Source organism: Pelophylax lessonae, assembly GCF_965119305.1.
Source record: "Pelophylax lessonae genome assembly, chromosome: 2".
In the NCBI taxonomy this organism is placed as follows: Eukaryota; Metazoa; Chordata; class Amphibia; order Anura; family Ranidae; genus Pelophylax; species Pelophylax lessonae.
In genome coordinates this window covers 225556297-225580106 of record NC_138769.1, presented here as the reverse complement: position 1 = coordinate 225580106, position 23810 = coordinate 225556297, and the positions used below count along the sequence as shown (strand labels likewise).

General features: G+C 44.9%; 1 protein-coding gene across 1 annotated transcript in view; it reads left to right on the top strand.

The window, feature by feature from the left end:
* Positions 1–23810, top strand: part of SYCP1 (synaptonemal complex protein 1) — a 181692-nt gene that overhangs the window by 47619 nt on the left and 110263 nt on the right. Inside the window, exons 2-3 of the mRNA XM_082248011.1 lie at positions 13661–13712; positions 13799–13845. Of these exons, the coding sequence (XP_082104137.1) occupies positions 13661–13712; positions 13799–13845 (99 nt within the window). The remainder of the gene's footprint in view (positions 1–13660; positions 13713–13798; positions 13846–23810) is intronic.

Below are 23810 nucleotides of genomic sequence, written 5' to 3'. Positions count from 1 at the left end.
CATTCACAATACACAGAACAGTAAGTGTCGGCCTGTATAGGCTGCAAAAATTAGCTCACATGGGTTGAACTGACAGCAAAGAACATAGTATTTGATGGCTAGAGGTACAGTAGGCGTTCACAATATACAGAAGTAAGTGGCGGCCTGTATAGGCGGCAATAATTAGCTCACATGGGTTGAACTGACAGCAAAGAACGTAGTATTTGATGGCTAGAGGTAAAGTAGGCATTCACAGTACACAGAACAGTAAGTGTTGGCCTGTATAGGCTGCAAAAATTAGCTCACATGGGTTGAACTGACAACAAAGAACTTAGGTTTTAATGGCTAGAGGTACAGTAGGCGTTCACAGTTTACAGAAGTAAGTGGCGGCCTGTATAGGCTCCAAAAATTAGCTCGCATGGGTTTAACTGACAGCAAAGAACTTAGGTTCTGATGGCTAGAGGTACAGTAGGCGTTCACAGTATACAAAAGTAAGTGGCGGCCTGTATAGGCGGCAAAAATCAGCTCACATGGGTTGAACTGACAGCACAGAACGTAGTATATGATGGCTAGAAGTACATTAGGCATTCACACAGTATACAGAAGTAAGTGTCGACCTGTATAGGTGGAAAAAATTAGCTCACATGGGTTGAACTGACAGAAAAGAACTTAGTTTTTGATGGCTAGAGGTACAGTAGGCATGCACAGTATACAGAAGTAAGTGGCGGCCGGTATAGGCGGCAAAAATTAGCTCACATGGGTTGAACTGACAGCAAAGAACGTAGTATTTGATGGCCATAGGTACAGTAGGCATGCACAGTATACAGAAGTAAGTGTCGGCCTGTATAGGCTGCAAAAATTAGCTCACATGGGTTAAACTGACAGCAAAGAACGTAGTATTTGATGGCTAGAGGTATAGTAGGCATGCACAGTATACAGAAGTAAGTGTCGGCCTGTATAGGCTGCAAAAAATGATCTCACATGGGTTGAACTGACAGCAAAGAACGTAGTATTTGATGGCTAGAGGTACAGTAGGCGTTCACAATATACAGAAGTAAGTGGCGGCCTGTATAGGCGGCAAAAATTAGCTCACATGGGTTGAACTGACAGCAAAGAACGTAGTATATGATGGCTAGAGGTACATTAGGCATTCACACAGTATACAGAAGTAGGTGTCGGCCTGTATAGGCGGCAAAAATCAGCTCCAAAAAACAATAAGGTGAAACCACCCTTCTCCTGCGCTTGGTATCCAAGCCCCTCAACCACACTCCTCACGGGACTGACAAATGGCTTCTCAGATGGCTACGGTCTTGCTGCCCTTAACGGACTGGGGTCGTCCACCGGTACTACAAGCAAAAAAAACAAAGAAAGGGCGCACCGACCTAGCGCATTATCCTCAATAAAAGGCTTTATTTATGTAACATTAAAAAATGGCTACTCACAGACGTAGATAAACATAAGGCGTGTCAAGCTGATTTGCTCAATTGTCCGTGCCACCGTGGCTCTGAGGAAGAGGCTAGGCCTCGAAACGCGTCAGTCATCTCATCGGTCATGGACGATCATATGGACTAAACACGGACAATTGAGCAAATCAGCTTGACACGCCTTATGTTTATCTACGTCTGTGAGTAGCCATTTTTTAATGTTACATAAATAAAGCCTTTTATTGAGGATAATGCGCTAGGTCGGTGCGCCCTTTCTTTGTTTTTTTTGCTTGTGGCAAAAATCAGCTCACATGGTTTGAACTGACAGCAAAGAACTTAGTTTTTGATGGCTAGAGGTACAGTAGGCGTTCACAGTTTACAGAAGTAAGTGGCGGCCTGTATAGGCTCCAAAAATTAGCTCGCATGGGTTTAACCGACAGCAAAGAACTTAGGTTCTGATGGCTAGAGGTACAGTAGGCGTTCACAGTATACAAAAGTAAGTGGCGGCCTGTATAGGCGGCAAAAATTAGCTCACATGGGTTGAACTGACAGCAAAGAACGTAGTATATGATGGCTAGAAGTACATTAGGCATTCACACAGTATACAGAAGTAAGTGTCGACCTGTATAGGTGGAAAAAATTAGTTCACATGGGTTGAACTGACAGAAAAGTTTGATGGCTAGAGGTACAGTAGGCGTTCACAATATACAGAAGTAAGTGGCGGCCTGTATCGGCTGCAAAAATTAGCTCACATGGGTTGAACTGACAGCAAAGAACTTAGGTTTTGATGGCTAGAGGTACAGTAGGCGTTCACAATATACAGAAGTAAGTGTCGGCCTTTATAGGCGGCAAAAATTTGCTTACACGGGTTGAACTGACAGCAAAGAACATAGTATTTGATGGCTAGAGGTACAGTAGGCATTCACAGTATACAGAACAGTAAGTGTTGGCCTGTATAGGCTGCAAAAATTAGCTCACATGGGTTGAACTGACAGCAAAGAACATAGTATTTGATGGCTAGAGGTACAGTAGGCATTCACAGTATACAGAACAGTAAGTGTTGGCCTGTATAGGCTGCAAAAATTAGCTCACATGGGTTGAACTGACAGCAAAGAACTTAGGTTTTGATGGCTAGAGGTACAGTAGGCGTTCACAGTATACAGAAGTAAGTGTCGGCCTTTATAGGCGGCAAAAATTTGCTTACATGGGTTGAACTGACAGCAAAGAACGTAGTATATGATGGCTAGAGGTACAGTAGGCGTTCACAATATGCAGAAGTCAGTGGCGGCCTGTATAGGCGGCAAAAATTATGTCAGGAAAGAGCTCACCTGCTGGTGGCACTGTAGCTCCCAGATCCATAGGCTGCAGTTCCAGTGTCCACCAGCGGGTGTCTCTCAGTAGTCAGAAGCGAACATCTTATGCAATCAGTCATCACCTGATGCTGGTTGCAGGAAGTATATTTAAACCCTGTGTATACTTCTTCTCACTGCCTTGGTATTGCCTCCATGTGCGCCTGACCTGCATTCCTGTGTCCCTGTATCCTGATCCTGGACTCTGATCCTGACCCTGCAGCCTGATTCCTTCCTTCCTGTTTGCTTACTCCGTCTCCTGCAACCCTCTCTCTGTTCTGTCTTGCTCCCAGCTCCCTCTGCTTGATCTCCCGTGTATGACCCCGGCTCTGTTACTATTACTATTCATTTATCCTGTTTTGTATATATTTGGTTTGAGCAGTTGTTTGCTGTGTGTCACTATTGTTGGGTTATCTGATTGGATTTACACAGTTATAGTTTTCTGGAGGTGCGTTTACATTTGTGTTATTCACTTGTTTTTAAATAAATTATATTCTTTACACCTTAATTATGTCTAATGTTCTCTGTGTCAGTCCACACATTTCTGGTCACACCTGTTGCTGACAAATTAGCTCACATGGGTTTAACTGACAGCAAAGAACGTAGTATTTGATGGCTAGAGGTACAGTAGGCATTCACAGTACACAGAACAGTAAGTGTCGGCCTGTATAGGCTGCAAAAATTAGCTCACATGGGTTGAACTGACAGCAAAGAACGTAGTATTTGATGGCTAGAGGTACAGTAGGTGTTCCCAATATACAGAAGTAAGTGGCGGCCTGTATAGGCGGCAAAAATTAGCTCACATGGTTTGAACTGACAGCAAAGAACGTAGTATATGATGGCTAGAGGTACATTAGGCATTCACACGGTATACAGAAGTAGGTGTCGGCCTGTATAGGCTGCAAAAATGAGCTCACATGGGTTTAACTGACAGCAAAGAATCTAGTATATGATGGCTAGAGGTACAGTAGGCGTTCACACAGTATACAGAAGTAAGTGTTGGCCTGTATAGGCTCCAAAAATTAGCTCACATGGGTGTAACTGACAGCAAAGAACTTAGTTTTTGATGGCTAGAAGTACAGTAGGCGTTCACAGTATACAGAAGTAAGTGGTGGCCTGTATAGGCTCCAAAAATTAGCTCACATGGGCTTAACTGACAGCAAAGAATGTAGTATATGATGGCTAGAGGTACAGTAGGCGTTTACACAGTATACAGAAGTAAGTGTCGGCCTTTATAGGCGGCAAAAATTTTCTTACATGGGTTGAACTGACAGCAAAGAACGTAGTATATGATGGCTAGAGGTACAGTAGGCGTTCACAATATGCAGAAGTCAGTGGCGGCCTGTATAGGCGGCAAAAATGAGCTCACATGGGTTGAACTGACAGCAAAGAAAGTAGTATTTGATGGCTAGAGGTACAGTAGGCATTCACAGTACACAGAACAGTAAGTGTCGGCCTGTATAGGCTGCAAAAATTAGCTCACATGGGTTGAACTGACAGCAAAGAACATAGTATTTGATGGCTAGAGGTACAGTAGGCGTTCACAATATACAGAAGTAAGTGGCGGCCTGTATAGGCGGCAATAATTAGCTCACATGGGTTGAACTGGCAGCAAAGAACGTAGTATTTGATGGCTAGAGGTAAAGTAGGCATTCACAGTACACAGAACAGTAAGTGTTGGCCTGTATAGGCTGCAAAAATTAGCTCACATGGGTTGAACTGACAACAAAGAACTTAGGTTTTGATGGCTAGAGGTACAGTAGGCGTTCACAGTTTACAGAAGTAAGTGGCGGCCTGTATAGGCTCCAAAAATTAGCTCGCATGGGTTTAACTGACAGCAAAGAACTTAGGTTCTGATGGCTAGAGGTACAGTAGGCGTTCACAGTATACAAAAGTAAGTGGCGGCCTGTATAGGCGGCAAAAAGTAGCTCACATGGGTTGATCTGACAGCACAGAACGTAGTATATGATGGCTAGAAGTACATTAGGCATTCACACAGTATACAGAAGTAAGTGTCGACCTGTATAGGTGGAAAAAATTAGCTCACATGGGTTGAACTGACAGAAAAGAACTTAGTTTTTGATGGCTAGAGGTACAGGAGGCATGCACAGTATACAGAAGTAAGTGGCGGCCGGTATAGGCGGCAAAAATTAGCTCACATGGGTTGAACTGACAGCAAAGAACGTAGTATTTGATGGCCATAGGTACAGTAGGCATGCACAGTATACAGAAGTAAGTGTCGGCCTGTATAGGCTGCAAAAATTAGCTCACATGGGTTAAACTGACAGCAAAGAACGTAGTATTTGATGGCTAGAGGTATAGTAGGCATGCACAGTATACAGAAGTAAGTGTCGGCCTGTATAGGCTGCAAAAAATTATCTCACATGGGTTGAACTGACAGCAAAGAACGTAGTATTTGATGGCTAGAGGTACAGTAGGCGTTCACAATATACAGAAGTAAGTGGCGGCCTGTATAGGCGGCAAAAATTAGCTCACATGGGTTGAACTGACAGCAAAGAACGTAGTATATGATGGCTAGAGGTACATTAGGCATTCACACAGTATACAGAAGTAGGTGTCGGCCTGTATAGGTGGAAAAAATTAGCTCACATGGGTTGAACTGACAGAAAAGTTTGATGGCTAGAGGTACAGTAGGCGTTCACAATATACAGAAGTAAGTGGCGGCCTGTATCGGCTGCAAAAATTAGCTCACATGGGTTGAACTGACAGCAAAGAACTTAGGTTTTGATGGCTAGAGGTACAGTAGGCGTTCACAATATACAGAAGTAAGTATCGGCCTTTATAGGCGGCAAAAATTTGCTTACACGGGTTGAACTGACAGCAAAGAACATAGTATTTGATGGCTAGAGGTACAGTAGGCATTCACAGTATACAGAACAGTAAGTGTTGGCCTGTATAGGCTGCAAAAATTAGCTCACATGGGTTGAACTGACAGCAAAGAACTTAGGTTTTGATGGCTAGAGGTACAGTAGGCGTTTACACAGTATACAGAAGTAAGTGTCGGCCTGTATAGGCTCCATAAATTAGCTCACATGGGTTTAACTGACAGCAAAGAACTTAGTTTTTGATGGCTAGAGGTACAGTAGGCGTTCACAGTATACAGAAGTAAGTGGCGGCCTGTATAGGCGGCAAAAATTAGCTCACATGGGTTGAACTGACAGCAAAGAACGTAGTATTTGATGGCTGGAGGTACAGTAGGTGTTCACAGTATACAGAAGTAAGTTGCGGCCTGTATAGGTGGCAAAAATTAGCTCACATGGTTTGAACTGACAGCAAAGAACGTAGTATATGATGGCTAGAGGTACATTAGGCATTCACACAGTATACAGAAGTAACTGTCGGCCTGTATAGGCGGCAAAAATCAGCTCACATGGTTTGAACTGACAGCAAAGAACTTAGTTGTTGATGGCTAGAGGTACAGTAGGCATTCACACAGTATACAGAAGTAAGTGTCGGCCTGTATAGGCTGCAAAAATTAGCTCACATGGGTTTAACTGACAGCAAAGAATGTAGTATATGATGGCTAGAGGTACAGTAGGCGTTTACACAGTATACAGAAGTAAGTGTCGGCCTGTATAGGCTCCAAAAATTAGCTCGCATGGGTTTAACTGACAGCAAAGAACTTAGGTTCTGATGGCTAGAGGTACAGTAGGCGTTCACAGTATACAAAACTAAGTGGCGGCCTGTATAGGCGGCAAAAATTTGCTGACAGCAAAGAACGTAGTATATGATGGCTAGAGGTACATTAGGCATTCACACAGTATATAGAAGTAAGTGTCGACCTGTATAGTTGGAAAAAATTAGCTCACATGGGTTGAACTGACAGAAAAGAACTTAGTTTTTGATGGCTAGAGGTACAGTAGGCATGCACAGTATACAGAAGTAAGTGGCGGCCGGTATAGGCGGCAATAATTAGCTCACATGGGTTGAACTGACAGCAAAGAACGTATTATTTGATGGCTAGAGGTACAGTAGGCGTTCACAATATACAGAATTAAGTGGCGGCCTGTATAGGCGGCAAAAATTAGCTCACATGGGTTGAACTGACAGCAAAGAACGTAGTATTTGATGGCTAGAGGTACAGTAGGCATTTACAGTACACAGAACAGTAAGTGACGGCCTGTATAGGCTACAAAAATTAGCTTACATGGGTTTAACTGACAGCAAAGAACTTAGGTTCTGATGGCTAGAGGTACAGTAGGCGTTCACAGTATACAAAACTAAGTGGCGGCCTGTATAGGCGGCAAAAATTAGCTGACAGCAAAGAACGTAGTATATGATGGCTAGAGGTACATTAGGCATTCATACAGTATATAGAAGTAAGTGTCGACCTGTATAGTTGGAAAAAATTAGCTCACATGGGTTGAACTGACAGAAAAGAACTTAGTTTTTGATGGCTAGAGGTACAGTAGGCATGCACAGTATACAGAAGTAAGTGGCGGCCGGTATAGGCGGCAATAATTAGCTCACATGGGTTGAACTGACAGCAAAGAACGTATTATTTGATGGCTAGAGGTACAGTAGGCGTTCACAATATACAGAATTAAGTGGCGGCCTGTATAGGCGGCAAAAATTAGCTCACATGGGTTGAACTGACAGCAAAGAACGTAGTATTTGATGGATAGAGGTACAGTAGGCATTTACAGTACACAGAACAGTAAGTGACGGCCTGTATAGGCTACAAAAATTAGCTTACATGGGTTGAACTGACAGCAAAGAACTTAGGTTTTTATGGCTGGAGGTACAGTAGGCGTTCACAGTATACAGAAGTAAGTGTCGGCCTTTATAGGTGGCAAAAATTTGCTTACATGGGTTGAACTGACAGCAAAGAACGTAGTATATGATGGCTAGAGGTACAGTAGGCATGCACAGTATACAGAAGTAAGTGTCGGCCTGTATAGGCTCAAAAAAATTAGCTCACATGGGTTGAACTGACAGCAAAGAACGTACTATTTAATGGCTAGAGGTACAGTAGGCATTCACAGTACACAGAACAGTAAGTGACGGCCTGTATAGGCCCCAAAAATTAGCCATTCAATGGACATGAAATGCCTTTTATGCCGCTGTATTTAGCAAAGACAAGGACCAGGAATTGTTGTGGGTGTGTGGCGGTCTGGCAGATATTTGTGGCCTGTGATGAGGAATTTCAATGAAACATGGTCTACTGGTGGTCACATGTGTTGAATTCTCCAGAGATCCATGCCTCATTTATTTTTATAAATGTGAGGTAGTCTACACTGTCATGAGCTAGGCGAGTGCGCTTATCGGTCACTATCCCCCCTGCTGTGCTGAACGTCCTTTCGGACAGGACACTGGATGGGGGGCAAGCCAAAAGTTCCATTGCAAATTGTGCAAGCTCTGGCCAGAGGTCAAGCCTGCCCACCCAGCAGTCCAGGGGTTCATCACTCCTCAGAGCGTCCACATCGGCCGTTAACCCGATGTAGTCGGACACCTTTTTTTACGCTCCAACATTTGAGCCACAGAAGCCTGCCTTTTTCCAGAACAACGTGACAACGGCATCATGGAAGGTGGAGTGTTGGACAACTGTTGGACAACTGTGAGGAGACAGGAGAAGGAGAAGAGGCTGGACGGTGTTGTTCCCACTGGGCTTGGTGATGGGATTTCAGGTGCCTTCTTAAGGTCCCTAGGTGAGTGTTGGGCTTACCGCGACTTATGCGTTGACTGCAAAGGCATCAGATGGCAACACTGGTGTCAGCAACGGACACATTAAAAAAAGCCCACACTGCTGAGCCATGTGGCGGTGTCCTGGGAGCGCCAGATGTGACTGTGCATGGTTGATGGCTCGCTCCTGATACATTTGCATTCTGCTTTGTACCTTTTGTGCAATGCAAGTTCTGCCTGCCTCTCCTCCCTCACTGCCGTTCCGTCAGTCTGCCAGTTCTACAAATAATTGGCCAGTAACTGTTGTCACTGTGTGTAGCACTGTTTACCCAGCAAGAGGCAAAATTTTTGCAGGACTAAAATGCACTCTTAGAAAATTATACTGTTAAATGACACCCCACTTCAATATGTGGTATTGGAGGGCCACAGGTTTATCACACCAGTTCTACAAATAATTGGCCAGTAACTGTTGTCACTGTGTGTAGCACTGTTTACACAGCAAGAGGCCAAATTTTTGCAGGACTAAAATACACTCTTAGAAAATTATACTGTTAAATAACACCCCACTTCAGTATGTGGTATTGGGGGGGCATTGGTGTATCACACCAGTTCCAAAAATTGGCCAGTGAGTTTGGCGCTGTGTGTACCAGACTTCACTCAGCAAACGAGGCAATATTGTTGCATGACACAAATACACTTGAAAAAGTTTACTCAGATAACACCCCACTTCAATATGTGGTATTGGGGGGGCATTGGTGTATCACACCAGTTCCAAAAATTGGCCAGTGAGTTTGGCGCTGTGTGTACCAGACTTCACTCAGCAAACGAGGCAATATTGTTGCATGACACAAATACACTTGAAAATGTTTACTCAGATAACACCCCACTTCAATATGTGGTATTGGGGGGGCATTGGTGTATCACACCAGTTCCAAAAATTGGCCAGTGAGTTTGGCGCTGTGTGTACCAGACTTCACTCAGCAAACGAGACAATATTGTTGCATGACACAAATACACTTGAAAAAGTTTACTCAGATATCACCCCACTTCAGTATGTGGTATGGGGGGGGCAATTGGTCTATCACACCAGTTATAATACATTATAAGTGCTTTTGTCACTGTGTGTAGTGTTGCTGCAGAAACGCTCAGTCTCACCGCCACACCTGTCACAATGTTGCACAGTGCACAATAATACTACTAATCCTCTATATTATGCTTTCCACAAAGTATATCATACTGTGGATTACCCCCCTCCCCCCAACCCTTTTTAGTGCACTGCACAGCTATACCAAAAAAATTGCAGCCCTTTAAATGTCTTTTGTGGACATTAACAAAGCGATTTGTGTCACTGCTGACGATCTCTAACTGCCCCTACAGCAACCATTGGATACCTGTCCCTATACTAAAGAGACTGTAATAGACCCTATAACGACATTGCAGCACTTTAAATTAATTTTGTGGACATTAACAGAGTGATTTGTGTCACTGCAGATGACGATCTCTAACTGCCCCTACAGCAACCACTGGATTCCTCTTCCTAAACTCAAAAGATACTAGTAGACCTATACCGAAATACCAGCCCTGAAAAGGACTTTTGTGGATCTTCACAGCGCTATATGTGTCTAGCAAACTCTCCCTGATGAGCACAGCAGACCTCTCCCTACACTGGCAAAAATCGGAATGTGAAATGGCCGCCAGGTCAGTTCTATTTATAGGGTAGGGGGACTGTCCATGTGCTGGAATGTTTCAATTGGCTGTCCCGTTCCACCTGACGGCTGTGTCATGGGTCAAAATTCTCCCCAATGTAAACAAATTTGGCCGCCGCGAACTACGCCATGTGTTCGCAAATTTTGCGGGTAACGAACAAGCAAAATTCGCAGCGACCCGACCGCCGGGCGAACCACAAGGCCATCTCTACTGCTCACACAGAGGAGTCAGTACGATAAAATATGTTTGATTATTATAACATATTGCTACTTACGCAGATACAGTAAAACATGCTATATCTGCGTAATAATAATAATAATTGCTGTCCACTTGCTGAAATACTATCTGTTGTATCCCACATCCTTTTTACCGTTATATTTGTTTTATTGTGTTATGTCAAAACACTTGTGTGGGGCTTTTGATATGTGGATACTTTGTACTTTGTTGTTTTGTAAAACATATATGAAAAATAAAAATAAAGAATTTAAAAAAAAATGGTATGTTGTTCGGGCTCAATCATTGCTTAGAACTTTAAAATAAAACACCAGGGTTGGACATGGAGGCAGCAGTGGGAGCCTTTGGCTACTGCTGCTGTCAATCAAATCCTGTGAGGAGGAAGCAGGGACAGGGCTGAGCCGTGCTGTTTGTGTCAATGGACACACATAGCCGAACTTGGAAGTATGTATGCACGAGTGCGCTTATAGCAAGCTGCAAGGGCAATAGAAAGGAAGGAGGAGCCAGAAGCACCGGTGGCAGTCCCCAGAAGAGGAGGTTCGGGGCTGCTCTGTGCAGGTAAGTATGAGAAAAAAAAAAATTAAAAAGTTGAAGCTACTGCACTCATATCAGCAATCTTCCAGGTCCTGTGCCGAGCAGCTTTCCCCCTGCACATTTACCACAGGGGTTTGCTCACTCTGCACTGCTGCCATTTACAAAATGCCTTGTTTTTTCAGTAAATCAGAGAACATCTTGTATTCATTGGAAAATAATGGATAATTCTGTGAATGACAGCCGTCCCAAGCAAGCGATCCTCTGTGGCGAGTGTGTCATTGGGGAGCCTATCGGCACAGGACCCAGAAAGTCAATTCTATACATTTTTTAGCGCCAACTACTACAGTGCTTGTCTGTTTCCTCAGCAGTACCTCAAGCACGTTATGGGCCAAGCTGGAACACTGTAAGTATGCAAGTATGGCATTCTGTGAAGCTAGTCAGGAAGAAAGGAGTAGGTAACTTTAAATGATTTTAAAGATTTTTTTTTCTTAAAATAAACATAAACTTTCGTGGTTGTCCAGACACTCTTACATATATTTTGGGATTGTGACAGGGTCAAACAAGTATGGTCCGAACTGTTGCTCTACACTGGAAAAAAATGTTGTCCCCTTACCACAGGTTCTTAGTAGAATTGAGGAAATAAGACATATGGAGTATTTACAACATTCCATTACTAACACCAAACACATATATGACCTTAAGTGGAACCCTTGGCTCACGTACAAAGCTTCACAAATTGATGCACCTCCAGTCAATCCCTAATACTATATCTTAGCATTAACCTTTACCTCAATACACCGTTTGTCCATTACTGAGTTCTATTGACATTGATATACTTAAATATTTTACTATTACTGATGATATTACAGTTGGTTTTTCTAAAAGAAGAAGAGAACCTTTATTTTTTTGTTTTTTGGATTTATATTTTCATATTTATATAACAAAACTATATATACGATGTATGGATGTTTTATTATGCATTGTATGTTTTGTACCGAAACACTTTCAATAAACGTTTTTAGACAAAAAAATAAATAAACATAAACTCCTTTTTTGAGGTCCTCTGCCAGCTCTCTGGGGTCCTCCTCTCATTTGAATTTTCCCATAGCTTTCTATGGTGGCACTCGTGCGGGCTTGATCCCGAGCTCGAGCTGTGTGCATCTATTCAGACACACAGTGTGGCCCTGACACCCCCCCCCCCCCACTCTCTGCTAATGGGTTTTGCCTGACAGCAGCAGGAGCCAATGACTTCCACTGCTCTCAGGCAAGCCTGTGAGAGAGTGGAAATGGAGGAAGACCTGTTGCAGGCGGAACAGCGCTGGACTGAGATGAGGCTCTGGTAAATACACTTAAAGTGCTACTAAACACACACTGTTTAATTTACATTGTCCCTTTTATTTCTGTATGTGGATTATTTTAATGAAGAAATATACAGCTGTCACATGGCCCAGCGCTTTCCCAGCCTGTCTGCAGGGAAACCATCAGGAGGAGCTTCTAGTCCTGGTCACATGTTCAAATTTAAGAAATAACAGCCTTGGAAGCGATTTGCTGGCAAAAAAAAAAAACTGAAACTGAAAGCTCCAAAACACCCCTAAACCCCGCTAACAGCTGCTAAGCGCCAGTACCCTGCAGTTTTTTATTTTTGTTTGTCAGTGGGTGGCTAGCGGCATCCTTAACAACCAGTGAATAACTGGCTGTTAGGGAGTGGGCAACAAGCTGGCCACCGTGTCCTTAACAATGGATGACTCATCAGTTGTCCACAGGGTTCCTTGCTGACAGCTGAATGTAAACAAAATAATGACCCCTACAGGAGTAGGACACTAGGCAGAAAAAAAGTCTGACTAGAGAGAGAGAGAAAGTATACCCCCTGGGACCGCCCATAGGTGTAGTCAGACTTTTTTTCTGCCTAGTGTCCTACTCCTGTAGGGGGCAGTATAACTCAATGGTTAAGAAGATCAGGAGCTGTATCTGTCAATTAACATCAGCGAAATGGATTTTAGTGTAAGAGAAAAATCCCATTTTTTTTCAAACTCCTAGTTTGCATGGAGCATAAAAGCTGTTTATACTTCCAAGATAGCTTTAGCTTTTCTAAACATATGGAGTGCTAGTGTAAATGAAGCCTAAAAAGTTTAAAATAGAGTACTCGGTCACGTAAGCTGTTTTTTTAAGCAAACATTATTGTCTTATTTAGGACTTTGTCAGCAGCCTTTGAGATTGTGCCAATAGGGAAAAACAATTTGCTATTGACGGGTGCATATGACCTGCAGTTACCGTGCATTATACCTGCTTCTAGATGATTCTGCATTTCTATTGACTTGTATTGGGAGAGCATCAGTTATGATGCAAACAAAACTGGTTGACACAGTCCCTCAAGCCTCGTACACACGATCAGATTATCGGACGATCTTTCGTCTGTTTTTTGTTGCATGCTAGTCTCATGTGGAAAGTGAAGAGGTTATTTTCATACGAAAATTCCCATACGACAGAATTCTACTTCAGAAGTGATGTCATGTGTTGAATTGTTTTGTATGTGTTCTTTCATTTCTGAGCATGCCTAATCTTGCTCTTACGATTTTTTTCGGACAAAAACTGTACTAATCAAACGAAAGCCTGCACATCCAGTTTTTGTCGTCCTAAAATTCGGCTGTCCAAAGCACTAAAATAACAATCCGAAAATCGGCAGATTGTTCATCGGACTAAATTTTATTTCCGATTTTCGTATCGTGTGTACGGGCCTTTACTCATATGATAACTGTTTTCTTAATACAGTGTTGGCTTTTTTATGTTTAGAAGTTTAAACCTCCATTGGAAAATACACAAGACTTCATCCATAGCACCCAAGGTAAACAGATGATCTCTTCCTTTCAATTTATTTATGCAGTTGTATATTTAACGCTTGCAAATTTTCATAATTATATTTTTTTGCAGGTTGCTTTTCACGTAAAATGTCACCTTTGCCTTTTATTGAGGAAGAGGTATGTGTGAGTTCAGGTAGACATTTCCTATTGATCTGAAAATTATGTGGATCGTTATTAATTTATTTAAACCAAAACTATTGATCAACAGCAACCAAAAATTAGAAAAAAAAAATCAAACCTGTTATTTTTGCTGATTTCTGTGTGCTGTTCGGTCAGAATCCATTGTTTGCTTCCTATGTATTAGTTTTTTAAAAAAAAACAAAAAGTTTATTTCAAATATTGCAATGGATTTGTAAAGAAGCTGTCTATCTCTGCTTATACTTCCACATCTAAGCATCTAAGAACCTATATTCATAAATATTGAGGACTTATTTATTATGATACTTATGTATTATAGGTGTTCCTGCCTTTTTGTCAATTTTGGGACAATTAGTCTATTATAGTACAGGTCAGAGGGTAGAGAGATGCTTGTTAAATTGCAGTGTACTCCAAGACTCAAGGCTTTGAGCTTAGACCTGTAAATCTTTATAACTAGTACATTGTAGAGATAATAACCTGCTTTTAGAAAATATATTTTACTTTATTTCTAATAAAACAAGTTCTACAATAACACATTATTGATTGTACAGTACAGAATCACTGGGCTTTTATGCTACTACCTTCAGATAAATGCACACTGGCAAACACAAATGTCAGGACATGTAACCTTTCCCACTCACAGCAATCCTCAGTTCTTTGCTACTGTCCTTAGGTAATGCATGTCTCCTATAGATTATTTGTTTTTGTGGAGATATTTTCCTTCTGGTTTTTTTGCTTCACCCAGCTATGCACTAGCCTGACTAATTGTTCAGCTTTTTGACTAGAACCCTAGGTATGCCACTGGGATCGTACCTCGACCCCACCAAGGTGATGGAAGACAAGGGGCCAGCCTGTAAAGTCGCTTTGAGCACTGGATCCTGTCTTAGGTGCTTCTTGGCACATGGCCAGTGTCACAGGTCGAGTTGATTCATTCACAGGGTGCTATACAAGTCCAGGGCAGTAGCCATCCAGGCAGATATGATCCAGTCCCAGAAGACCCCAAGTTGGGATTTGTCTCCTTTAACTCTGCCCCTTGTATCCCTTGGCCATCCCTATACTCTTAGTGGGCATTTGGGACTTTTTTTTAACATACTGCATGTTGAGGCTGGTCTGTTTATATATTAAAAAAAAAAAAAAAAAGCAAAGATATAGAGATAAGAGAGAGGAAGAAATATGTTAAGACAGTTGTGACAGAGGTGTGGGTGGAACAGAACACTTGCAGAGATCAAAGAGGGGTTTCAGGGCCCCTGGGTTCTTTATTATGGGGGGGGGGGGATGAAAAACAGGGAGCCAGAAGAGAGGAAGGCTATAGGGCAATAAATCCAAAACCATGAGAGGAATATAACAGGGTGGCAATAGGGCAAATCAAGGGAAGAGTCTAGAGGCACAGGGCAGCAATCCAGTACAGTAGAGACTTAGTCCAGAATCACAGGGCAACAATCAATGCACAGTGAGTAGCAGGCCACAATCTGGTGAAGCTAGGACTTAATCCAGGACCGCAGGGCAACAATTCAGAGACTCACCAGCTAACAGTGGCCTCAGCGGAGGAGGTCCAGGCACAGTGGCAGGAAAAAAGAGGTCCAGAGGGTAGAGGTCCTTCACTATGCCATCACAGGTCCTCGGAGTGCTGTGTGACTTCACTTCAGGGTCAAAAAGGCAGCAGTTGGAATGATTAGAGTGAAGCCTCAGTGTCCAGAAAGCCACACAGAACTACAAGTCCCTGCAGTGCAGAAAGCAAAGTTTGTCTCTGCAGTTCCATGTATTTTCTAGTTTCCTTCCAAGGACACCTGCAACCATGAGCTCCTTTATATCCATCACCAAGGTAAACTCTCTACAGTCTGACATGCTTCTTTGTTATCTAGGTACTTTGAATTCAGCCAGAGACCTCATCTCAAATTCAGGTGGTGCTGAGGTGTCTGTCTCTATCCTGGCACAGTATACAGTCGTTTATGCGTTACCTACTGAGTGCAGCCTCTTGTCCTACCCCCTGTGGGGACACAGGAACTCCCAAACCAAATAATGCAGATAAGGTAATTTTGTTACACACTGCATCTGGATTAGAGACTGTCAATTTCATTGAAAAACAAAGAAAAAAAATCCAATTTCTCTTTCGTTCATTGACGGACACAGCTTCATATCTTCATTGACCGTTGGGTTATGCTGCTCTTCCTATGAGTAGGATACTAGGCAGAAAAGGATTAACAAAAGTTAATAAGAGTTTGACCACGCCCATTGTCAGTCCAAGGGGGTATACTTCCACTTCCTGCTCCGCTTGCCGCTCCCTGCTGGGATCGCTGGTCCTGGTATTTTTCCTCAAATTTAAACAACATTTTTTCCTTTTTGATTTTTTTTCCTTAAAAATCAAGCTGTTCTTGTGAGAACTGCAATCAACTGCCGGACTGGGTGACGCATTGGATATACTAGATCCTTACAGTCCCCCCAGTCTGGCCAGCGAGTGGGTGCAGACTGTAGCTCCGCACTCAGTCGGCCGCGACATAGCCCCACTGGACAGGGGGCTGGGCGGCGAGTGGAACACCTCGCAAGGACGCACACCACCGGGTTGCGGCCTGAGTCACAGCATACCCCTGGCCCGCAGCTCCACCCATACCAAGATGGGGAGGTGTCCTGCACGGTCTCCAAAGGTGTGATGAGTAACTTGTTTCCCCTTTTTTCTCCTCTGGAAAACTTTGGGTAGAAGCGGGCCCATTCTGAGGTGGTTGGTCACTTCTGTGACCTTCTGACCCCTCTGGTACCCCATTTTAAAAAAGGGCCTCCGTGCTAACTCCCCCCTCCTCCCCTCCCAACCAGAGGCAGTTCTGGTGGTGAGGAATGTGTATGGGGAGCTGTGACTGGTAGAGGCTGGGAGAGCAGTGTGGCGGCTCCCACAGCATATAGCACACTTTTTTGTCCGGGTGGGGGTCCCTGGTAAGCCCCCCCTTGCTGACCAAATTTTAGCCTCGTTCTATTGCACTTGGTGGCCATGTTCTGGAGACTTCCATAGAAGTCTATGGGCGGCCATTTTCCTGTAGTCATATGGAGCGGTGTGCGGCGGGGACCTCTAGGCTCTTCTAATTCCTCTCAGAACAGCATGGAACAGGCTGACTGACACTGCTGGCTCTCACTCTTTGTGGTGTAGTGAGTCTCCGGGGATCTATGCGACCCCTCTTTCCTGCTGTAGTGTTAGCTGGAACCTGTAGTGCCATATTTAAAGTGGTGGGACACATTTTTTTGCAAAAAAATTGTTTTTCTCTATTGTTCATTGACAGACGCAGCTCCAAATTCTTCTTGACCATTGGGTTATGCTGCCCCCTACAGGAGTAGGACACTAGGTAGGAACCAGGCTCCCCCAAGGCCTCACTCCCCACCAGTCATGGAGATCCCTACCTCAGACAGCGACGGGGGTCCTCAGGGGTGGACGCGCCGAGGCCACTATAGCGCATCCGCTGGGGGGGTTAATCCTGGTGGGGATCCCTGCCAGGGACCCCCCAATGCCATTTACCTTTAGGACCCCTTAAGGGGTCCTGGGGACCACATGGCGCACCGTGGGGGCCGCCATTTTGCTGTAGAATCGTTCAGCCTCATTTTGCAGATTTCCCCATTGAAATGCTTTGGGCGGCCATTGCTGGACAGCAGGGAGCAGCTAGACCTATACTCTAGTGAATGACCCAGGTATTTCCTCTTCCTGTGAAGTTTGTTTTTTCTACATAGCAGAAAGATCCTGTTCTCCTCCATATCGATTGGTGGTATGTGTATTGGGGATCCTGTAGGTCTTCCTCGCTCACCCTGCTATCGGCAGTGCTAGTGGATGGGAAATACCACTAGTAAAATGTACCCAATGCCCTCCACTGCCTCTCCTGTATCCTCCGATTCTGAGGTAGATATAGCGGACGCAGATTACACTTAGGGTTCTGCGTCATTGCACTCGGATGGCGAGGACGACAGCCACTCGGGAAAACACACTGGTGGAGGCACTTATAGTGTCAGTGCGGGAAACTCTAAAAATGGCAGGTGATTCTGCAGCGTCAGGGATGCAGGTGTCTTTTGGCACCCACAAATCCCAGAAGTCGGCCAAGTTTTTCCCTTGTCCGGAACTTTTTGACAAAATTGTCAATGAACAGTGGGGGCGCATTAAACAGATGTTGGTGGTGCCAAAGCATTTGAAAAGGCGCTACCCATTTGCGGAAGCGGTGTCCGCAAGATGGACCATACCACCGAAGGTGGACCATCCAGTTTCCAGACTGAACAAATCTACTGTGGTCCTGGTCGAGGAATCCCCAGCCTTTACAAACCCTGTGGATAGACGTATTGAGTCTCCGTCCCGCCATTTATACGTGATAGCGGGCTCAATACTTAAACCAATCTTCGTGATCATTCTGGTGTCCCAGACCATAACGGAATGGGCAGAGTTACTAAAAAGTGACTTAGAAACGGAACAGCTCTCTCCAGGCCTGACAGAGTTACCTACTATTTATATGTGATGCGTCGCTAGATGTGGACCCCCTTGTAACGTGAGTGCCCGCGGTGGGGGTAGCTATTAGATGTATGGTGTGGCTAAAAAGCTGGTCGGCAGATCAGGCCTCAAAAAAGGCTCTATCAGTTAATCAATGGACTCACAGGTGGTAAGAGTACTCTTCTTCCTCAATCTGCCAAGGGCAAGCCACCGCATAATAGATGGGGCCTTATTTCACAGCCCACAGGCGGCCCTTTCGTGGCTCTGGCACGCAGGAGAAAGGATCTAAGCCATTTAGGTCTTCTGGGGTGGTCCAAGAAGACATGGACGGGTAAGCCGAGAACAGGCCAATCCAGACCTGCAAAGAAATCCCCGTCGGCATGAAGGGACGCCCTCACCCACAAGATCGAATTCTGGTCTCGACCGTCAGACAGGTTCTTCACGTCCAATCTACACCTATCTCCAGACCGGTTAAGGGATCTACGAAAAGATGTACAAGATCTGCTGTCTCAAGGGGTGATTGTGTCGGTTCCTTCTCTGGAACGCTTTCAGGGGTTCTATTCAAAACTGTTCACTGTGCCCAGGAAAGAAGGCAAAATACATCCAATCCTGGACCTCAAGGCTCTGAACTGCTTTGTGCGGGTACAAAAGTTTTGAATGGAGTCCATTCGCACGGTAGTGGCGTCTCTACACCAAGGAAACTTTTTGGCCTCCATCGATATCAAGGACGCATATATACACATCTCTATTTACGTTGGACACCAGTGTTTTCTTCGCTTCGCTGTAGGAGAGGAGCATTATCAATTTGTGGCGTTACCCTTTGGTCTCACCTCCGCCCCCAGAGTCTTCACCAAAAGTGTTGGCTCCGGTATTGGCATTACTGCGACAATGGGGGATTGCGGTACCGGGGTACCTGGACAATCTCCTCTTAAGAGCAGACTCACATTCTACCCTGTTGGGCTACTTGACAATCACTGTACGGACTCTACAAGAGTTTGGTTGGAACATTAATATAAAAAAATCTGCCCTGGTACCATCCTTAAAACTGGATTATCTGGGCCTGGCTCTTGACTCCACTTCGGCAAGGGTTTTTCTTCCCCCGGACAAGCTGCAAAAGTTGCAGGGGTTGATTTGTTTGCTGTTATCCAGCAATCTGTCCTCTCTGTGGACTTGCATGCTAGCCTTAGGGCTGATGGTGTCAACCTTTGAGGAAGTTTTACTCAGTTCCACACGAGACCCTTAGAAAGGGAAATTCCTGTCAAATGGAATAAAGACCCAAATCCTTGGACACTATGATTCGGTTGAGTTACAACACAAAGACTGCTCTTCTACGGTGACTTCACTCATTAGCACTACGCCAGGTCAAGTCCTTCTTCCCCTTGTATTGGACTGTGGTAACCACAGACGCCAGCCTGTCTGGCTGTGGAGGAGTGCTGCGGAAGCTGTGTGTCCAGGGGTACTGAACAGTAGAAGAGTTCAAACTTCCGATCAATATTCTGGAACTTAGGGAAATAAAGCTTTGCCTGAGTCATTGGACAAATCGTTTACAGGGTTGTCCAGTTCAGCTTAAATTGGACAATGCCACGGCCGTGGCTTAAATCAATCATCAAGGGGGCACCAAAAGTGTCTTGATGGCCCTGGAGGTGGCCAAGATCCTGAAATGGGCGGAAAATTTTGTTCCATCTTAGGTGTGAAAAACTGGCAGGTGTTGGATCGGGGAATATTCTCTACTCCCAGAGGTGTTTCACCTCCTGTGTGTCAGGTGAGGGACACCCAACGTCAGCCTGTTAGTTTCTTACCTCAACAAGAAGGTTCAGAGGTTTGTAGCCAGGTCTCCAGATCCTATTGCCGATGCCACAGACACACTGGTGGCTCCTTGGGGTCAGTATAGACTAATATAAGCTGGTACTCCTGCCGGGGCTTCTGCGCAGAATAGAGGTGGAAGGGATTCTGGTTATTCTGGTGACCCCAGACTGGCCTCGCTGGTCTTGGTACGCAGATCTGGTAAGGTTTGTCGCCGATGCTCCTTGGAGACTTCCTCTCAGGGAAGATCTGCTATCTCAAGGGCAGATCTTCCATCCTGCTTTACAGTTGCTGGCTTTAACGGCGTGGCTGTAGAAAGCCAGGTATTGAAGGATAGAAGTCTTTCTGATTCAGTGATTCCTACACTGTTGAAGGCCAGAAAGTCTACTTTTAGGAATATCTATCATCGTACGTGGAAATTGTACATCTCATGGTGTGAATCTCTGAAGGTGCATCCTTGCCTTCTTTCGGTGGCTAGGATTTTGACCTTTCTTCAAAAAGTGGTTGAACAACGGTTGGCTTTGGGCACTATCAAAGGCCAAGTGTCGGTTTTGGCTGTGTTTTTCCAACATCCTTTAACTACGTATGCCTTGATTCACACTTTTGTTCAGGGGGTTTACCATATGGCTCCTCCGAGGCGATCCCTGCTACCTCCGTGGGATCTTAATTTGGTATTGTCTGTTCTTCAAAAACCTCCTGAGAACATTAGGGAGATTACTCTGATTACACTGTCTCAGAAGGTTGCCTTTTTGGTGGCTATTATTTCTACCTGCAGAGTATCTGAATTGGCGACGCTGTCCTGCCGTTCACCTTATCTGGTGGTCCACAGAGATGAAGTGGTACTTCGACCTAATCAGTCTTTTCTTTCTAAGATGGTTTCTGATTTCCATCCGAATGAAGACATTGTGCTGCCTTCACTTTGCCCAAGCATCCCAAGGAAATTGCTTTGCATTCTTTGAATGTGGTTCGAGCAATTCAAGTTTACCTGACGGCTACTAAATCCTTCAGGAAATCAGACTCTCTCTTTGTCCTCACCGAAGGACTTTGAAAGGGATTAGCTGCGTCTGCTGCGACCATATCCAGATGGTTCAGACAGATGGTGGTACAGGCTTTTTCACTGAAGGGTCAGGTTCCTACTTTCCCTTTGAAGGCGCATTCTACTAGGGCACTGAGTACCTCCTGGGCTTTTCGCCATCAGGCGTCAGTAATGCAAGTTTGCAAGGCGGCAACTTGATTGTCTGTGCACTCATTCACAAAATTCTACAAAGTAGATGTATTGGCATCTTCTTTTGGCTGCAATGTTTTGCTGGCTGCTGTTTAAAAGAGCAATTTGTCTCTTTGAGGATGTATGTTGTTTCTAGTTGAGCTCCAATTGTTCCTGGTTCAACTCCGTGTTACCTGGTCGGCTAAATTTAGCCTTTGGGGAATTACGTTCTTTTCTGCTTTGTTTTTCCCACCCTCATGCAAATACTGCTTTGGGACGTTCCAATAGTCAAGAAGAAAATGGAGCTGCGTCTGTCAATGAACGATAGAGAAAACTGGATTTTTGACTTACCGTAAAATCCTTTTCTTTAAATTTCATTGACAGATGCATCACCCGCCCCCTTAATTATGAGTGGGATGAGTTTTTTTTCTTCTAAACTCTGCTTGCAAAAAAACTAAAGCCTTTAGCAGAGTGTGTGGGTGTATGCCTGCAGGGACTGCCCCATAGGTGTGGTAAAGATTTTTCCTGCCTAGTGTCCTACTCCTGTAGGGGCCAGCATAACCCAATGGTCAAGAAGAATATGGAGCTGCGTCTGTCAATGAACTTCAGAGAAAAGGATTTTACAGTAAGTCAAAAATCCATGTTTTTTTTAAATCTTGTGATCCCAGGTGGTTCAATGGAACCCTCAGAGCATGTGTCACCACCGGACCCACTATCAGAGGCTGCGGGACCCTCCAAATCCACGTCCGTCCTGGCAGCCATGACAGCAGTCCTGCAGTCGCTGGTAGCAAAAGTGGATTTAGCCCTGCCGAAAAGACAGGGAAAGGAGCGCCCCCTGCCCTCACCTGCCCTCTCTGTGCCCTCAGATTCTGAGGATAAAATGGCCGCTTTGGATGCCAGCAACCCCACGGGGTCCGCGTTCACACAACTGGAGGGCTATGATAGTGAGGATGATCCCTCTACCTCATCCTCTGCGCAAGAAAAGGTGCTTATGGAGGCACTGATAGTATCAGCGTGAGAAACTCTAAAGATGGAAGACACTGTTGGTGCTGCGTCAGCTGTGCCGGTACAGTTTTGTACCCGCAAACCGTCAAAGATGCTTACACTTTTTCCCTTTCCCGCCTATTTTGATGAGATTGTCACCAGTCGGTGGAGTTTCCCGAAATGCATGGTTGGGATACCTAGGCGTTTTGCTCGGAGGTACCCCTTTGAGGAGTTCCTCATTAAGAAACTAAAGGTTCCGCCAGTGGTAGATTCACAAGTTTCCAGGCTAAATAAGGCCACCTTGCTACTGGTAGAAGATGCTCCGTCCTTTAAAGACCCTCCAGACAGGAAGGCTGAGGCTCTGTTCCGCCATCTTTTCACTATGACAGGTTCCATTTTGAGGCCTATGTTCGCCATTGCCTTCGTCTCTCAGACCTTAAAGGAATGGTCTAGAATACTACGCCAGGATTTGGAAGGGGGGTCAACACCCTGCTGAGCTAGCGGAATTGACGGACCAGTTCATACAGGGGTTGCAGTATATCTGTGATGCCTCCCTGGATGTGGCCCCGTTGGCCTGCAGGGCGTCCGTGACTGTGGTGACCCTCCATCGCCTACTTTGGCTAAAATGTTGGTCTGTGGACCAACCTTCCAAGAAGGTGCTGACTGATATCCCGTTTGTGGGGGACCGTCTGTTCGGAGATTTAGTGGAAGAGATCATTAAAGGTCTCACTGGTGGTAAGAGCACACTGCTTCTGCAGAGCACAAAGGGCAGAGAGCCTCAGCACAAACATGGTCTGGTGTTCGCAGCCCACAAACGGCCTTTTCGTCCCACCCAGGACAAGGGTTCAAAACCCTCCCGAGCATTCTTGGGGGGTTCCAAGAGACCCTGGGTTGGTAAGTCAAAAGCGGGTCCTTCTGGCTCAGCAGACAAGTCCTCTTCGGCCTGAAGGGATGCCCTCATCTATTCAAGGGGTGGGTGGACGTCTTTGCTTCTTTCCGGATGCTTGGACTTCCCTCTTTCAAGACAAATGGGTTCACAACTTGATCCGATCTGGTTACAAGATCGAATTTCAGTCCTTGCCCCCGGCAAGGTTCTTCCCTTCCAACCTGCACCTGTCCCCGGATCAGTTACAGGGCCTCATAGGGGCGGTACAAGATTTTCTCTTGCAGGGGGTCATCGTGCCAGTTCCAGAAATGGAACGCTGTCCGGGGTTTTTATTCAAACCTTTTCACTCTCCCCAGAAAAGAGGGCACGATTCGTCCAATTTTGGACCTCAAGGCTTTGAACTGCTTTGTGAAGTTCCAAAAATTTAAGATGGAGTCCATTCTCACAGTAGTGGCTTCCCTTCAGCAGGGGGATTTTTTGGCCTCTATCGACATCAAGGACGCCTATCTCCATATTTCAATATATGGCGGACATCAACACTTCCTTTGCTTTGCTATGGGAGAAGAGCATTATCAATTCATGACGTTACCCTTTGGTTTTGCATCAGCTCCTCAGGT